The 18,487-nt window shown below is 42.7% G+C and overlaps 1 protein-coding gene across 5 annotated transcripts in view; it reads right to left on the reverse strand.

Annotated features, from left to right (window-relative positions):
• The window catches only part of LOC311230305 (zinc finger protein Eos-like), a gene marked incomplete at its 3' end in the record, with an annotated part of 36,705 nt that extends 19,295 nt beyond the window's left edge, over positions 1-17,410 (reverse strand). For 2 of the 5 annotated variants that reach the window (XM_084316538.1, XM_084316534.1), the window contains exons 1-6: positions 17,053-17,124; positions 16,144-16,194; positions 15,929-16,033; positions 9,530-9,784; positions 8,474-8,641; positions 2,159-2,308 (exon numbers count right to left, since the gene is read on the reverse strand). In XM_084316538.1, the coding sequence (XP_084172664.1) occupies positions 2,159-2,308; positions 8,474-8,641; positions 9,530-9,784; positions 15,929-16,033; positions 16,144-16,189 (724 nt within the window). In that variant the 5' untranslated portion in view covers positions 16,190-16,194; positions 17,053-17,124. Of the gene's footprint in view, positions 1-2,158; positions 2,309-8,473; positions 8,642-9,529; positions 9,785-15,928; positions 16,034-16,143; positions 16,195-16,581; positions 16,611-17,048; positions 17,125-17,336 lie in introns of those variants that run through there. The other 3 variants (XM_084316535.1, XM_084316536.1, XM_084316537.1) reach the window with 3 other exon arrangements.
• Positions 17,411-18,487: the final 1,077 nt, after the last annotated feature.

Below are 18,487 nucleotides of genomic sequence, written 5' to 3' on the forward strand. Positions count from 1 at the left end.
TGGCTGTGACGGATACAGCGATCGAACAGTGACGCGCACTCAGAGCGCTATCGCGTCTAGCCCGGGCCGAGAAATACAAACAAATAAAAAAATAAAAAAGTGAGTCACTTCCTGTTCCTGAAAACGAGTATTTTTTTATTTTATATAGTAACGTTATATTGTGCATTGGAAACACAAACATACTTAAAATTTGTAAATATTATTCATTTTAAACATGTTTATATTATTTATAGGGCTATAAAACAAAAAACAAAAAGATACTTTTTCTTGTTCTACTCTCATCCTGAAGGGGGGCGGCGCCCGTGCGCCCCTAGTGGCAGAGCCGCCACTGGTCGAGATCGAGTCCCGTGAGCCAAACAGAGTGCCCGGAAGTAATATGGTCGACCAGCACAACCTCCATAGCACTTCCTGTTTGGCGATTGCGCCGATCGGCCACCAGATGGCGCTCCTGAACCGCCAGAGAGCTCAGTGGGTCCTCCTGGCGGATCTCAGGCCAGCGGAGGGGAAATATGAATCCGATCGCAGATTTTTGAAATATTGATATAAGGACGCTGTACAGCGTCCTCCGGCAACTTGAGCATGGCCGGGAATGACGCTTTAAAGCGTTTTCCGGCAGTCAAAGTGTTAATGTCAAGACCTACGTTATGATTTCTAATGTACCTTTTCCTTTTTAGTTTTCATCATGATTTCAACTCATTAAAGGACCCCTTTAACACTTTGATAGCCAGGGTTAAATTCATAATTTACCATCCCTCGCCAGCCCTATTTAACATGGAGAAGTTCCCCTTCTTTGCAGGGCTATAACTTTAAATTGTATTGCTAAATTGACATTACTATGGCCCATTCAACGTCCTATATCTATTGTTCAGGGCGTAGCAACGTTATACTTTTTCATTCACATATTCATACTAAAATACGGTCTAAAGTATAAGTATGTTTTTATCGTTTTCTGCAGCTTTCTCCAGAACTTGATTTATAGCCCCAAATCCATTATATTGATGATGAAATGCAGTTTGATAGGAATCTGTGCGAGATAAAAAATTTCAACTGGACGTGCTTCTAGGAGTTACTAAGTATGAGCTGATGTTGACTGGATGGGCGGGGGGTCGTTTATAATTCCGTGGCCAACGTTATATCATTCATCTAGTGTGGGTGATATGATCATCAGAGCAGTTTATATCGAACACGTTAAAAAATAACGCTGAATCTTACCGTATCTTCCTCGCGCCGTTGGACGATGAGCGTGGAACTGAAATATTCCTATTATGGGATGTAGAAATATCCGATCCATTTCCAGGTTGTATAATAGTATATACGTCCAAATCATGTTGTTTATCGAGTTATTTGCAGCCGATCGATATGCAGTGTGTCAAGATGGAGTCCCGCTAACGATAGCGAGTGCCCGGACGAAATATGGGTGAGCACCACTTCATCCGCATCACTTCCTGTTTGGGCGATCTGCCGATCGTCCGCCAGATGGCGCTCTTGAACCGTTGGAGAGTTGAGAGGGGCTCAACAGTACATATCATGTCTCCGGGGGAGAAATATGATTTCGATCACAGATTTTTGAAATATTGATATCAAAGACGCTGCCCAGCGTCTTCGGCAGAATAAGCATGGCGGGGAAAGACGCTGCCCAGCGTCTTCGGCGATTAAAGTGTTAATGTTTAGTAGTTTGAATTCAGCAAAATGTTAACTGTAAATGCCTTCTAAAAAGAAAAAGAAACTGAACAGGGAACATCTCGAGTGGAGTGGGCGTCCAACACTTCCTACAGTCAACATGTCCTCTGTGAGATCGGAGCAAGCAGATGTCAATGGACAGAGGGAGGAAGGGCGGGAGACTTAATTTCAATCGAATTTTGAAAATAAATAAGGTGAAGGTTTTGGATCAAATGTAGTCAGAATCAAGATAAAAATTCTCTCTTGATGATTTGGAATGCAACTACAAATCACTTCCAAGATTCCATGCAAATCAAAGATCCCCTTGTTTGGAGGCAAACTACATTTTTAAATCCAACAACAACAACAACATTATATACCATTATATTGAGATCTCTTGTAAAATGGACATTGTACTACTACCCCATATTGTCATCTAGATTACAGACTCGACTAGGAATATAATGGTTTGGTTTTTATTAATGACTCTACACTCTACCTGGGTTGTGAGCGCCGGTTGGCTGCTGCGTCTCCAGGCTCTGCAGGTAGCTGTGGCAGCGCTCGCGGTGCTCCTCCAGTGTGCTCTGCTGCTTGTAGCTACGGCCACAGTAACTACATTTATAGGGCTTCCCTACAGTGGGGGAGGACACTGGGGACGGAGAAGGAAGACTGCATTACTATTCAGCGAGAGTCAAGTCTAGAATCAAGCCTGGATAATAGAGGCCTCACACAGAATGTTTTGTGGAGTTTCTTCCAGCGTGGCTGCCTGTAACCATTGGTAACCACTTAACCACTTACTAAAATGGAAGGAATCTCTACATTTCTCTATATCTACATTTTCTCGAGAACCATTCATCCGACCGACTTCACACTTCGTGGGTGCATTGCGAAGGAGCCAAGAAAGTGCAGCGATTCTGAAGTTGATTGGATGAGCGGCAATACTGGGGGCCAAGCAATCGCCCCATGCCTTTGCCCTACGAGCATGTTTTGAACACGCACTGCACTATTTAAAATGTCTAATTTTTGTACAGTAAAAACACTGGACATTACTTTTCCACTGGGACTTGTTTACAAGATCCAGTAATAATTAAGTAATAATAACATACAATTATTATAGTTTTGTTTATATATCAACACATAGCGAGCAACCATTGTATTGCACATAGCAACCTGAACGTTGCGTGCAATTGAGAGAGTGCTCTTTGTGGCTCAATCAATAGCCACTTATCAACAGTATGCTATATCAATAGCCACTTGTCGACAGTATGCTCAATCAATAGCCAGCCACTTATCGACAGTATGCCCAATCAATAGCCACTTATCGACAGTATGCCCAATCAATAGCCACTTATCGACAGTATGCCCAATCAATAGCCACTTATCGAGAGTATGCCCAATGCAAGCCAAAGCTTACACCTGCCTGGTGCGTAAAAGACCCAGTTGAGCAAGCTGGTTAGCCTCACCACATCACACCCTGCTCACAATACATTTCTGCTAAAAACTTTACACACCATGCCTATATCCCACCACCACCTGGGTACCAAAGTACCAGGGCCCTCATTTATCAACAATTCTTAGAAAGTGTTCTATTTTCGTACGTAAGCACAGAATTTAGAATGTGTGTACGCACAGAAATATTGGGATTTATCAACCGTGCGTACACGGGTCCTACGCTCCTCCGTGTTGATAAATACCATTTTGTTCTTACCGTCAATGCTCGTGCACGATTATCCATATATGGTAATGAAACACCCCCCATGGGATGTGAAATAATGGACTGACCCGAACGAACTATGAGAAACTCCACGAGCGAGATTGTTCACTGAGGCGCTGCCGAACCAAGAAGACACAACCCGTGTTATGGGATCAATAAAAGGCGGACTTGTACACGGTGATGTCAGATATCAACGACGACCATTGCTGCAATTCTGTCTGGACAGCTCAAAATACTAATTAAGACCGTTCGTTAACCACTGTTTGGCGTTGGTGTGTCATTATAACCATGCTGGAATATGAATGCCTTTATTAGTTTTGTTCGATTGGCTACCGGGTATAATATGATTTGTACTAGAGGCATACAATCTATTTTGTTGTCGGTATTAGGTAGCCTATATGAATTACATATAATAGCAGCCATAGCCTACATTATGCAACAGTAACTTGCGCATATATAATATATCATATTCCTATACATGTCTCCCAGGAATCGTGGGGCTCTGGGGAATAAAGGTTGGGAACCCCTGCTATAGCCATTATCTTATAATGTTATAGACTATTTTATTTACAGTTTACTCTATCAGCCTACCCAGCATGTAATACCTTCTTTGTTAGAACTCAGCTCGTTATTATTTTGCGCATGGATTGCATAAGTGCGGGAACGTTTTGATTTATATTTGAAAGGCTTTGACATTGTGGGACGGGGTGGGTGGAGTTTCGAAGTTATGTAAGCAGAATACAAGTCATATCACCCACACGATATATGCTACCAGAGCATGTATGCTTTTCATTCATTTAAGACACATTTATTGCAAGGGTTTTGTATACACAAACTCAACAAATAACCTCTGTTCTCATTGCAATGCGTTTTTAATTCTTTCTTTATACAGTAGGAAAGGGGAAGAACACTATATTGTGTGTGTTCATATGACTTGTATTCTGCTTACACCTTCGGGGTTCCACTTGTTTCATTTAACGTTATAGCAAAGCCTTTTGAATGTGGTCGGGGCGTTCCCGTGTTTCTGCGGTCTGTGCGCAAAATAATAACGAGTTGAGTTAAGCGGAGCGCAGTCAGTACACCCCGTATATTACGATAACGCTATATATAAACCATGCTGCATTCATTCGGAGAGAAAGACCTATTATTTCTAATGCTATTTATAGGGTTTTGACCATAATTACACTACTGTTGCTATTTTACAATGAACTATAATGAATTACGGGCCATACAGAACACGCCAGTGTTGAAACTAATGCACAGAAGCTTATTTCCGCGTTGTAATAAAATCATATTCTACCACGGGCGCCAGCTACACATGCTCAGAGAAAGTCAAGCACAAGTTCAAATTGATAAGTCCCACACTTTGCTTAGAAATTATCGTACGCACGGGTTACGCACATATCTGTGCGTACGCAACGTTGATAAATGAGGGCCCAGGATGCAAGAAAATACATGAAAAAATCTTCAGCAACACAAAATGTTTTTTCTGGCAGCTAGCAGTTGTTGCCTGCACTGTGCCAAACTGTAAATCAAAAAGTGAATCCTGCCATTGCCCCCAAAGTTGAATTTGACTTGAGAAGTAAAAAGGGGGGCATTAAATGGCCAAAGCCCTAGTTTCTGAATACTGAGAAACTCAAGAGTCTCAGACATAAACTCTACTTGAGCCCAATAATGGCCATGGAGAAGAGAGATTGAGGATGAGAGGCTGATGTGATCTAGTTTCCCTCAAAGTGCAACAGGACCTATACCAAATACTGATTATTAATATACAGTCAGGACCAGGCCCATAAATATTTGGACATCAATAACATTTTCATAATTTTGGCTTTGTACTAGGGCTGGGCGATATGGCCTCTAAATGATATCATGATATTTTTTGGCTCTATCACGATACATATTGCGATATTTTGACATTTCCTCTAAAGCACTTAAAAATGCTTGATTTAACCCTTTGATGGATACAGTCACGCCAATATGATGATTATATAAACCTCTGTTGTCAAGCCTCGTCAATACAACCCCCCCACCCCTTTCCCCATTAATGGAACTGGTGTCATGGATCACTCCCCTGTGAGCGTTTCCTGGGTTAGCGGCTAACGTTAGTTAGCTTAGCTTAGTTAGCGGCTAACTTAGTTACCGCCTGTCTCTGGGTGTGTGTGTGCGTGCATGCGTGTATGTGCGTGTACGTGACGTAAATTGGGCGAGTGTGTCTGTGTGAGGGAGAGAGGAAAGTGCTGCGCTAAAGTAAGTCTTATCTGAGCCGCGGCGGCTTACAAACTGACGTGAGGTTTTGTGCAAAACATCACAATGTCCACGATATGTTTAAAAAGTGTATCGTTAATGAACTGTACCCGATATTTATTTAATATAGTCATATTGCCCACCCCTACTTTGTACACCACCACAATTGATTTGAAATGAAACAATTAATTATTATGTGCTTTAAGTACATACTTTCAGCTTTAATTTTAGGGTATTTACATCCAAATCAGGTGAACGGTGTAGGGATGACAACAATTTCTATATGTGCCAATTGGACAATTGGCTGCTCAGCTGTTCCATGGCCAGGTGTGTGTGGTATTCCCTCATTATTTAATTTACAAGGAGCAGATAAAAGGTCTAGAGTTCATATCAAGTGTTGTATTTGCATTTGGAATCTGTTGCTGTTAACTCTCAATAATGTCCAAAGAGCAATCATTATAAAACCACTATGAAGCAAGCCATCATTAGGAAAAATATAAACAAAACCCATTAGAGAGATAGCTAAAGTATTAGGTGTGGCCAAATCAACTGTTTGGTGCATTCTTAAAAAGAAAGAACGCACTGGTGAGCTCAGCAACACCAAAAGACCCAGAAGACCATGGAACACAACTGTGGTGGATGACAGAAGAATTCTTTCCCTGGTGAGGAAAAACCCCTTCACAACAGCCAGATCAAGAACACTCCAGGAGGTAGGCGTATCTGTGTCAAAGTCAATAATCAAGACTTCACCAGAGTGAATACAGAGGATTCAACACAAGATGTCATCCGCCTGGATGACGACCAACCACCTCAAACTGAACCTAAGCAAAACAGAATTGCTTCACCGGCCGGCCAAATCCTCCTCCCTGACCGACCTTTCCAACACAGTCGAGAATGCAGCTGTGACCGCGTCCCCGACCGCCAAGAACCTTGGTGTTGTCCTCGACGACCAGTTGAACTTCTCTGCTCACATCGCAGCGACAACCAGAACCTGCAGATTCCTCCTGAGCAACGTCAGAAGGATCAGCCCCTTCCTGACAAAAGAAGCCACCCAACTCCTCGTCCAATCAACAGTCATCTCCCGCCTCGACTACTGCAACGCACTGCTCGCTGGCCTCCCGGCCACTGCCACTAAGCCTCTTCAACTCATTCAGAACGCAGCGGCCCGCCTGATCTCAAACCTACCGAAGTCGGCCCATGTCACCCCACTTCTTAGGGACCTGCACTGGCTCCCCATTGCTGCACGAATCCGCTTCAAGGCCCTCGACCTAGCATACCATGCGGCAAAGGGAACCGCTCCCGCCTACCTCCGGTCAATGGTCTCTAACTACACACCCTCAAGACCCCTACGCTCTGCATCTTCTGGCCACCTAAGACCTACTCCTATCCAAGCTCCGGGAGGGTCATCAAAGAGAAGTCGCCTATTCTCAGTCCTTGCCCCACAATGGTGGAATGAACTACCCACCCCAGTTAGGACAGCCGAAACCCGTCCAATCTTTCGCCGTCGACTAAAGACGCACTTCTTCAACCATTATCTGAATTAAAAAAAAAAAATTTAAATCTAACCCTAACTAACCTTACTGTCATGCACTTGTCCTAATAAACTAACCTACACTGTAGCACTCAACACTTTATGAACATTGTTACTCAGCTGATAGAGTTGAGCCCTTCCTGATGACTTGTCGTACAGAACTTGTAAGTCGCTTTGGATAAAAGCGTCAGCTAAATGACTAAATGTAAATGTAAACTATTGGTGAGCCTCAAAAACAGGAAGACCAGATTAGAGTCAGTTCTGTACAGTTCTGGAACAACATCCAAGGGACAGATGAGACAAAGATCAAATTGTACCAGAATGATGGGAAGAGAAGAATATGGAGATGGAAAGGAACTGCTCATGATCCAAAACATACCACCTCATCAGTGAAGCATGGTGGTGGTAGTGTTATGGCGTGGGCTGCCAATGGAACTGGTTACCTTGCATTTATTGATGATGTGACTGCTGACAAAAGCAGCAGGATGAATTCTGAAGTGTTTCAGGCAATATTATCTGCTCATATTCAGCCAAATGCTCATTGGACAGCGCTTCACAGTGCAGATGGACAATGACCCAAAGCATACTGCGAAAGCAACCAAAGAGTTTTTATGGCAAATAAGTGGAATGTTATGAAATGGTCAAGTAAATCACCTGACCTGAATCCAATTGAGCATGCATTTCACTTGCTGAAGACAAAATTTAAGGGAAAATGCCCCTAGCACAAGCAGGAACTGAGGGCAGTTGCAGTAGAGGCCTGGCAGTGCATCACCAGGAACTAAACCCAGCGTCTGGTGATGTTTATCGGTTCCAGACTTCAGGCTGTCATTGACTGCAATTGACTGGATTTGCAACCAAAAAAGTGAATTTATTTTATTTTATTATTAGTTTGTGCAATTACTTTCAGTCACTTAAAAAAGGGGAGGGGGCACATCTTGATTGTTTCATTTCAAGTCCATTGTGGTGGTGTAGAGCCGAAATTGTGAAAATTGTGTCAATGTCCAAATATGTATGGACCCGACTGTAGATACTTGAAGGTAGAATCTATAATGCCATCAAATGGCGACATCTAGGCAAAAGAGCCCTGCTTGGTATTGCACGTTATTTAAATGTTTTTGTTTTGGTCTAATGTGTAGGTTGTGTGTGGTTGACTGGGGACGGGTTGCAATATCAAGAGGAGCACTTTCGCCTAGAGGTCGGCATTTGATGGCATTATAGATTCTACCTTTAAGATGTCAAAATATGTGTGTGTGTGTGTGTGTCCCAATAGAAAAATGTGAACGTATGTATGTATGCATGTATGCATGTATGAGAATCCCTCTCACCCGAATGAGTGCGTAGGTGGCCGGTGAGAGCGTCTCGTCTACGACAGGCGTAGCTGCAGAACGGGCATTTAAAGGGCTTCTCCCCCGAGTGGAGCTTAATGTGGCGAAGCAGGTTCCCTTTCTGAGTGAAGGAGGCACCGCACTGATTACACTGGAATGGACGCTCACCTGTGGACAGATCGAAATCTTCAAGTTAAAACCCTTGCATATTGGAGGAACGCGTCTGCTTTGTTTCGGTCGTGTCTGAAAACTGTGTTAAGTCGTCCTAAGTCGGTGTGGCTGTTTCACTCTACCTTTTGCTACTACCATGGTTGCAGTAATGTGGCCGCTTAATCACAATTGTTCCAATTCCTTGCATGTCTGACAGAGAGTTTGACAGATGAGACGTGGAAAATGAAGAAGGGACAGTGCTGTCTGTCTGAATAACTGAATTCAATTAAATGCCATCAGTCAGGGTTCATAAGGAAAAAGGCTAGGCATATAATAAATCATTCCCTTACTCAAATGTATCCATTGCTGGTCGAATTCATTTTTTTATTGAAATACATTACATCAAATGATACGCCCATTGCCTGTTCCACCCCTAACTATATTCATCATAAGATAAAATATTCCTTTATTGACTCCCTTGGGAAATCAATACAATATGAATATAAATAAATATAAAATATAAATGACATGTTATATTGACTATAAATGAGGCCAATTAATTAACCCATTAATATTGTATATCGTTTAGGGATTCGGTAGCTTAGATTTATTCTGGCTTTACCATTCAGCGTCACCAAAAATCATATGCAAGATCTAAAGAATGTGCAGGGACACACATTCATAGGCCGGGTGTGCTTTTTAAAAGGCCCATATCTCAAATTGAATATGGAAAAACATGTACACGTTTAGACACAGGGGCCCTAGTTCCATAAACGAGAACGCATCGCATGCCACTGTTAGCTACACCTCTGCAAATCTGTTCAAACAAACACTGCCAAACTAACCTTCGTCGTATTTTCCTACAAAGGACTAATCAATCAATCACTCAATCAATTGATCAGTCACCTGTGTGGCTGCGCTTGTGCACCATGAGGACGTTAGGCCCGATGCAGATCATCCCGCAGATATCGCACCTCAGCTTCCCGTTGGGCAGCCTGATGGCCCCCATTGGCACGGCATCAGGGCCGTTCAGCTCCCTGTAGCCTCCGCCGGCCTCCCCCCCCTGCTCCAGACCCCCGTCATCGCCCCGCTCTCCTCTCTCATCCTCTGTCCCGCGGCCCGGCTCCTCGTCGCTGTACAGCTCCACTTTGATGGAGTTGGCTGGAGATGAACGAGAGGGGGAAAGAAAACATGGCACAGGAGTTAAACGGTGGTCACAAAACCTGAATACAAACTAAAAGTGGATGAGATGCTATTTACAGATGAAAACATTTTAGCTAACTAACAAAAGTCTGCCTATTGACGCTTCTCCCATTGTCCGGCCGCGGCCCGGTACATGACGACAAGCTTTTGTATTCTACCCGTGCCCGTGTTGCCCCGTTAATGCTTCTCCATTACACAACAGACCTGTCAATCGAGTTGGGGAGGCGGGAGGAGAAAAGCGGATGATGGTTCGTCGCTCCGAGACTCTGGTGATCAGTTTTCAGGACCGGTTTACAACAACATGGAAATGACAGAGTGAACCTGTACACTGTATACGGAGTGAATACTGTAGTTGATATACCTCTTCTCGTCTAATCGCTTAGTTACATCAATATTGTTCGGTCAGAACAGTCTTATGTTTGCAGGTTAAGTATTTAATGTACACTGTTGCCCAGCTGGCCACACTGTCATAAGGGAAATGCTCAAGTGAACCTTGTATTATAAGTTGATACGTCTAGTGATCTATGCATGAAAACTAGGGTTGGGTAGCGTTCACGTTTGAACCGATACCAGTACTAGTTCCTGGAATTCTCTACCTTTTTTCGGTACTTAACTCTCTCTGTAATAACAAAAAATTACATTAAAATGTAATTATCTTTTTAAATGTATAAATATCAACATTATCGGGCCATCCTCAGTAAATATATCAAACTCCTCTGACCTCGTCTGGTGTTTCCAAAGACCCAAGAGACGGGACAGTAATATATATATTTGTGGAAAAGGCTCCCTCTTGTCTAGTATATTACACTCTTGTACTTTATACTAAACATTTATTTGGTACAGATTGATCTACTCAGTAGTATTGATGTAATTGTCAGTACCCTTAAAATTACAGAGTTCGGTACCCAACCCTAATGAAAACAATTGTTTTTTTCAGTGAATCTCTTAGTTATAACAACATTTCTAAGTGTTTAGGTGAAGTATTTACAATGTTGGTTATTTGGCGAAAACAAGACGGCTGGCCAGAAAGCACTTTCTCACTGCACCTGTCTACATGCTCACTGGCATGAGGAAGGAGATCATCCTAACCATTTGCTTTAAAAGTGAAATACAAATACTTGTGATGACTTAAGAGACTAGTCACAGCTGTAGAAGTAGAATTGTAAAATGGTTTATAAAACGGAGACGTCCCACTGGTTAACAGTTTTGAACCTTGAACTGTTTGGTCTCATCGGTGGCATTGTTGACATTTACAAAAACATGTACCCTATTTAATAGGCTACTGAGCATTCATAGCAGTCTATTTCTTATCCGTTGTTGTCACGGTATAACTATATTTGCTCCATCTCACCTGGTGAATTTGTCACTTAAGTTGAGATATTTCCAACTCTTACCTCATTAGCGCTAACTGTGAAAATAGGCGTTGCAGATCAAATATGAATAGGGATGGGACTTTCTAGCAAAAGTGCTATTCGAATATTCGTTTTTCATAATATCAAATATTTATTAAAAAGTTATTTTTAGTTTCAGTTTGAATTCAGTTAAAATTTTCAGTTTCAGTTAAATGCAGTTATTCTTTTTAATAGAATGGATAATTAAAATCAAAGAGTATTGTACATAAATAGGCACTTCTATCAACCGGTTTTAATAAACAAACAGAAACAGTAGCATGTGCATCTTTTAGATCAATTAGGCTATGAAAATTAGGCTGCCTCTAAATATAAAAAGGAAAGAAATAAGAATGGTTTGCTTAAAAAAAATTAAATAAAAATTATACTTTTTTTTTCTTTTCGATTTTCTGATATGAAAATCGAATGTAGATATGGGATCGAATATTCGAATATTCGGTCCCATCCCTAGAATTAAGATCCACCAAGTGACCAATCTCAAACCCTGCCCCGTTTTCTCAGAGATGAAGGTGGGGTCTGATTGAGTGATAAGCATCTTCATCTTTGCTTTGCTTACATACTGTATTTCCTACAAATGCATTTAATATTTAGTTCATCAGCTGATGGATGAAACAGATGTCCTGCTGCTAATGATCCCATTCAATCCAACATGACCACACAGTGCAAAGTGTAAACAGACATCCATTCCCAGTGGAATACATTTTTTACACTGTTGTCAATTTCTTTAGATTTCCTACAACTGTCCTTTTGGTCGATTTATGTTTTTTTTTTTAAACTTTGACCAGTCAGCTGGTTCTTTTCGCGTTTATCGCTTTTTCCTGGTCAAGTATGACCGACAGAAACAGGTTGAATGGGGGTATAGATGGGGGGAAAGACACTCTGAGGAAGTACGGCTTGTCCGGGAGTCGAACTCGCTACCCCAGATCCGTGACGCGCACGGTTGTCCCCGACGCCGAAATAGCGTTCGAGGTACGCGGTGAGCTACTGGAGCTCCCTGGTAGATTTATGTTTTAAATCAAATATGTACCACTGCAGTTGAGAGTATAATGTTCGCTCATCAGCTGAACCTCCCACAGTGATTGGCGTCAAGAGACAGAGCATTTTAGCTGTGTTATTATTTTTTATGAGCATCTACAGTATTTATATAGCGTTTTTATCCAAAGCACTTTACAACTTATGCCTCAAATTGATGCATTCAATCACACATTCACACCGACAGCGGAGGCAACTGCTCATCAGGAGCGGTTAAGTGTCTTGCTGAAGGACACTTCTAAGCGCTGCGGTGAGGAGCCAGAATCTAACTGGGAATCTTCAGATTACCAGACGACCTGCTCTACCTCGTGAGCCACTTGTGATCCCAACAGTGATCTCACAAATGACCATTTACTGTTTCTCAAATAAAAACACAGAACATTTATTATTTTCTTGAACCTGCAATAAAAACTGTTGCTTTCCTGAGATAGATCAATTGCATATCCAATTTTTCGCCTAAAATGTTGTCAGAAACATATTTTGGGGGAGCTCCAGTAGCTCACCGCGTACCTCGGACGCTATTTCGGCGTCGGGGACAACCGTGCGCGTCACGGATCTGGGGTACACGAGTTCGACTCCCGGACTCGCCGTATTTTCTCAGAGTGTCTTTCCCCCGATCTATACCCCATTCAACCTGTTTCTGTCGGTCATGCTTGACCAGAAAAAGCGATAAACGCTAAAAGAACCAGCTGACTGGTCAAAGTTTTAGAAACATATTTTGGTGAACCTTTTAGGTGGAATAAAGATAATGTTTATTACTGTTGTGGTATTTAAAAATGCATGAACATGAGACAACGTATTTATGACTATTTCCATTCACCAATCAACGGTCTGCCGTATCAAATTTAGCAGTAGCTAAAAGGAGCATGGGTACTGCAGCTCTAGTGACTGCAACTTGTTCCTGTTTGCGGACGACTCAGCCCTGCTGGTCTGACAAGAACAAGTTACAGGTTGAAAACACCTTCAGCTCGGAACTAGGCAAAATCTGCATATGGCTCGCCGATAAGAAACTATCATTACACATGGGCAAAACAGAGTCCATTCTCTTCGGTTCAAATAACAAACTCAGCAAGACCGACGGCTTCTCAGTTACAGTGGGTGACAATATTGTCACAAGGAAAGATGAAATTACCTAGTACCTGGGTTCCATCCTAGAGGCTGAATGAATTAATGAAAACTTTATTTAACAGATTGCAGAATGGGTACAATACAGTACGGCTCAATACACACAATTGTTAAGGGGATGCAGACCTGAAAAAGACGTTTGTCTTGTTTCCATCAGGGTCCCCCATTTTCAATTCATATAGACATTTATGATATACACAACATACATGACATTTATGGCATAGGGACATATAGGTATTTAGTAGATACATTTGTGACATAAACAGTATTCAAATATACAGTACTGTTACCCCTAGATCCTGACAGAGTATATACATATGATGGGGAGGGGACTGTACATTAGGAGGGGGTGGGTGGGTGGGTGGGAGGGAAATATCCATACGGCGGGGAGGGAATATATACATGCGGTGGGGAGGAGACTGTCTATTAGGAGGTGGTGGGGGTTTTGGGCATTTACGGTGGCCAGTTTCGAATTGCAGCCTCCCGTAGGTGCTCTTTAAGAGCAGTTTTGAATGTGGGTAGGGTCGGGATTCACACTCCTTTACAGCTTTGGGTAGGGCGTTCCACATTGATGTGGCATGATTGCGAAATGTGTTTAGTCCCTTGTTTGAGCCGAATCTGGGTTTAACATGATTTGTTGAGCTTCCTCTGGTGTAGTGGTTGTGGTATTCACTGACCTTTGGGAAGTATTTTGACATGTACATGGGCACCTTAGTCGTATAGTGTATCTTGTAGACCAGGCCCATTGCAAGTTGCTGTACTCTGTCGTCTACTCTAAGCCATCCTAGGTTGTCAAAGTGGGCAGGGGTGAGGTGGGTTCTGGGGGTAAGGTCAAGTAGTAGTCTGACCAGTTTGTTTTGTGATGTTTGTAATTTTGTTTTAAGCGCCTTTGAGGTGCTTTGGTACCATGAGGTGCACGCATAGTCGTAGTACCCTTGAATGAGTGCTCCTGCCAGAGTCTTCAGGGTATTCTTGTTTACCAGAGAGGAGATCCGGTACAAGAATCTAGTTAATTGGTTGACTTTTTTTATTACATTGGATGCCATTTTGTCACAGGAAAGATTTGCCTCTAGGATGGAACCCAGGTAGGTAATTTCGTCTTTCCTTGTGACAATATTGTCACCCACTGCAACTGAGAAGCCGTCGGTCTTGCTGAGTTTGTTATTTGAACCGAAGAGAATGGACTCTGTTTTGCCCATGTGTAATGATAGTTTGTTATCAGCGAGCAATATGCAGATTTTGCCTAGTTCCGAGCTGAGGGTTTTCAACCTGCAACTTGTTCTTGTCAGAGACCAGCAGGGCTGAGTCGTCCGCAAAAACAGGAACAAGTTGCAGTCACAGGCTGACGACATGTCATTTGCATAAATTAGGAAGAGTAGTGGTCCTAGTATGCTTCCTTGTGGAACACCACAGCTCACTGTAAGGGGGGGGATAGAGTACCGTTTACCTCTACCATCTGTTCTCTCCCCTCCAGGTATGATTGCATCCAGCTCACTGATAAGCTATCAAAACCAATCCAATTGCTTTTAGCTTGTCAATCAGAATGGAGTGATTGACAGTGTCGAAGGCCTTTTGTAGGTCCAGCATGACCATGCCGCAGTATTTGCCCGCGTCCACCTCTTGTTTGATGTGGTCGTTCAAATAGAGGAGGCATGTGTCAGTGGAGTGGGACGTTCTGAAGCCAGATTGGAATTCGTAGATTAGATTTTCCGCCAGGTCCTTTTCAACCTGTTCGTAGACTATTTAGGCTAATATTAGACTATACTAGGCTAATCTTTCCTGTGAAAAAATGGCATCCAATGTAATAAAAAAAGTCAACCAACAAACTCGATTCTTGTACCGGATCTCCTCTCTGGTAAATAAGAATACCCTGAAGACTCTGGCAGGAGCACTCATTCAAGGGTACTACGACTATGCTTGCACCTCATGGTACCAAAGCACCTCAAAGGCACTAAAAACAAAATTACAAACATCCCAAAACAAACTGGTCAGACTACTGCTTGACCCGACTCCTAGAACCCACCTCACCCCTGCCCACTTTGACAACCTAGGATGGCTTAGAGTACACGACAGAGTACAGTAACTTGCAATGGGCCTGGTTTACAAGATACACTACACGACCAAGGTACCCATGTACATGTCAAAATACTTCCCAAAGGTCAGTGAATACCACGATCACAACACCAGAGGGAGCTCCACAAATCATGTTAAACCCAGATTCGGCTCAAACAAGGGACTAAACACGTTTCGCAATTATGCCACATCAATGTGGAACGCCCTACCCAAAGCTGTAAAGGAATGTGAATCACTACCCACTTTCAAAAACACTCTCAAAGAACACCTACGGGAGACTGCAATTTGAAACTGGCCCCTGCAAATGTCCTAACCCAACCCCCTCCAATGTACAGTAAATGACCAATGGCTTTCTCAATATTCCAATGTACAGTGTCCCCCCACCCACCCCCTACCCCACCCAGCATCACGTTTAGGTCAACTTCAACCAATTCAAAACATTATGATTTTAATTTGCACTAACCACTAAGGGAGCGACTAGGAGAGCTCTTCTGGCTGTTGGGGGTGCTCACAGTTGGACCTCCAAGGGCCCCAGAAAACTCCCTCTCCATTGAGGAGTCTCCACTACCTGCAGATCACAAGAAGAGAACATCTCAAAATCTGACATTTCGATGAGACTATCAACTTTTGAAGGTCAGTATATCGGTCATGAATTGACCTATACCAAGTCCATCATACCTGATATGTTGGACCGGCCATTACAGTCATCAACATCCATACTCATACAAGCTGAATATGAGAAGAGTGAGAAAACATTTTAAATTAAGAAATATATCTCTCCCACTGACACAAACAAACCAAGTCTCCATCAAAGTAAAACTCTGAACAAAAAAGAACACTTCTGCAACTGATGGACACCTGACAACACTTGAAGCCTGTTACAGTTAATGTAAACAAGCTAATTCGATAGCTGGCTAAAGCTACTGGTGTTTGTTGATCACACAGAACAAATTGGCAATGGAATGGTATAACGTTAATGTTGTAATTGTGTTACAGCGTTAGCTAGCTAACGAACTTAACTAACGTTCAACTTAACAGTCCTGTCCAAGGCCATGATCTTGTAGTTGAATCATTAGCCAACTAGCTAACGACACATAACATTAGCTAACGTTATACCTAGTAGTTCTAGATGATCGACCAGCTTCGTTCACGTTACCAAACGAGTAGCTGTAATAACGTTAGCAGTCGCAGATCACCAACTGGCTCCGCTGTCGTTAGGTAGGCGACCGTAACGATGGTTCAATGAGCCGATGCCAGAACTTGAGACTTGACAGTTAACGTTAGCTGACAAACGAATAAGAGTCTAGACTCCGGACCACATTAGACTAAAAGCACGTTAATATCACAAACGTTAATTCGCTGACAAACGAGCTGACACTAACCTATTAATAACATAACTGGCCTTGTGATAAACGTTATCCTAGCTAGCGTTAGCTGGACGCGCTGGCTAAGTTAGCTCACATTAACAGCTTGCTGTAACGTTAAATGAGGTGGAACGGAGTCATTGATAAGTTAGGTAAGTACATCAACTAAACGTCGTAGCTTAGTAGCTAATGTTAACTTGTAACGTCAAGTTGACCTACTAACATATTGAACGTTCGGGCGCAGTTCCACGTTATTAGCGCGACACACTAGCTAGCTTCACCACCATCATCATTAATGTTTCTCATGTGGTTGCTATGGCACCCACCGCCCCCCAAAATGCTAAGGCTACGACAGCTAGCATGCTAGCAAACCAGTTAGCTAGCTAACTTTCTAGTTGACATATTTGAAATAACATTAGCTAACGTAATAACGTCAACATTATAACGTACGGCGATTGTAATCGTCCCGACGCGTCCCGTCCTCTTACGAAGCTTTCTCGCTATTACCTGTCTCTGTAGTGACCGTTTCAATGAACTTTCTTGTTCTCTGCTTGTTTTTTTTTACGACGACAGCATCTCCCCGGCAGCATTTGGCTCAAATTCTAATCAATTTCCGGTCCGGTTAGAGACCCACACCGTGCCGCTAAATCCAGCTCAAATAAAGGAATGTCAGTATCAAGCCTGAAACAGACATCGCCATTCGCCATCCCATTACACACACGCACACGCGCGCACACACACACACATTCTTCAAGAGTTTTCTTTTGATGTATGGGAAGTATGCGATTTGGAACTTTCGTTTACTCATTGTGGATGGGAATATTCATAATATTTTATCTCAGACATCTTGGTCATTCAATTATGTCAGTGGTCAATGAACAGTGTCATTGCACTATATTGTATGGGAAAACACATCATGAGAATACTATTATGGGTAATTCCACCAGAAACGTACATTCATACTTCATAACAGATCGAAAAGTACCTCGCGGAAAAAAATCTAATCTACGAATTCCAATCTGGCTTCAGAACATCCCACTCCACTGACACATGCCTTCTCTACTTGAACGACCACATCAAACAAGAGGTGGACGCGGGCAAATACTGCGGCATGGTCATGCTGGACCTACAAAAGGCCTTCGACACTGTCAATCACACCATTCTGATTGACAAGCTAAAAGCAATTGGTTTTGATAGTTTATCAGTGAGCTGGATACAATCCTACCTGGAGGGGAGGGAACAGATGGTGGAAGTAAACGGTACCCTATCCCCCCCCCCTCACAGTGAGCTGTGGTGTTCCACAAGGAAGCATACTAGGACCGCTACTATTCCTAATTTATGCAAATGACATGTCGTCAGCTTGTGACTGCAACTTGTTCCTGTTTGCGGACGACTCAGCCCTGCTGGTCTCTGACAAGAACAAGTTACAGGTTGAAAAAGCCCTCAGCTCGGAACTAGGCAAAATCTGCATATGGCTCGCCGACAACAAACTATCATTACACATGGGCAAAACAGAGTCCATTCTCTTCGGTTCAAATAACAAACTCAGCAAGACCGATGGCTTCTCGGTTACAGTGGGTGACAATATTATCACAAGGAAAGATGAAATTACCTACCTGGGTTCCATCCTAGAGGCTAATCTTTCCTGTGACAAAATG

The sequence above is a fragment of the Notolepis coatsorum genome, assembly GCF_963971535.1.
Source record: "Notolepis coatsorum genome assembly, chromosome: 6".
Classification (NCBI taxonomy): Eukaryota; Metazoa; Chordata; class Actinopteri; order Aulopiformes; family Paralepididae; genus Notolepis; species Notolepis coatsorum.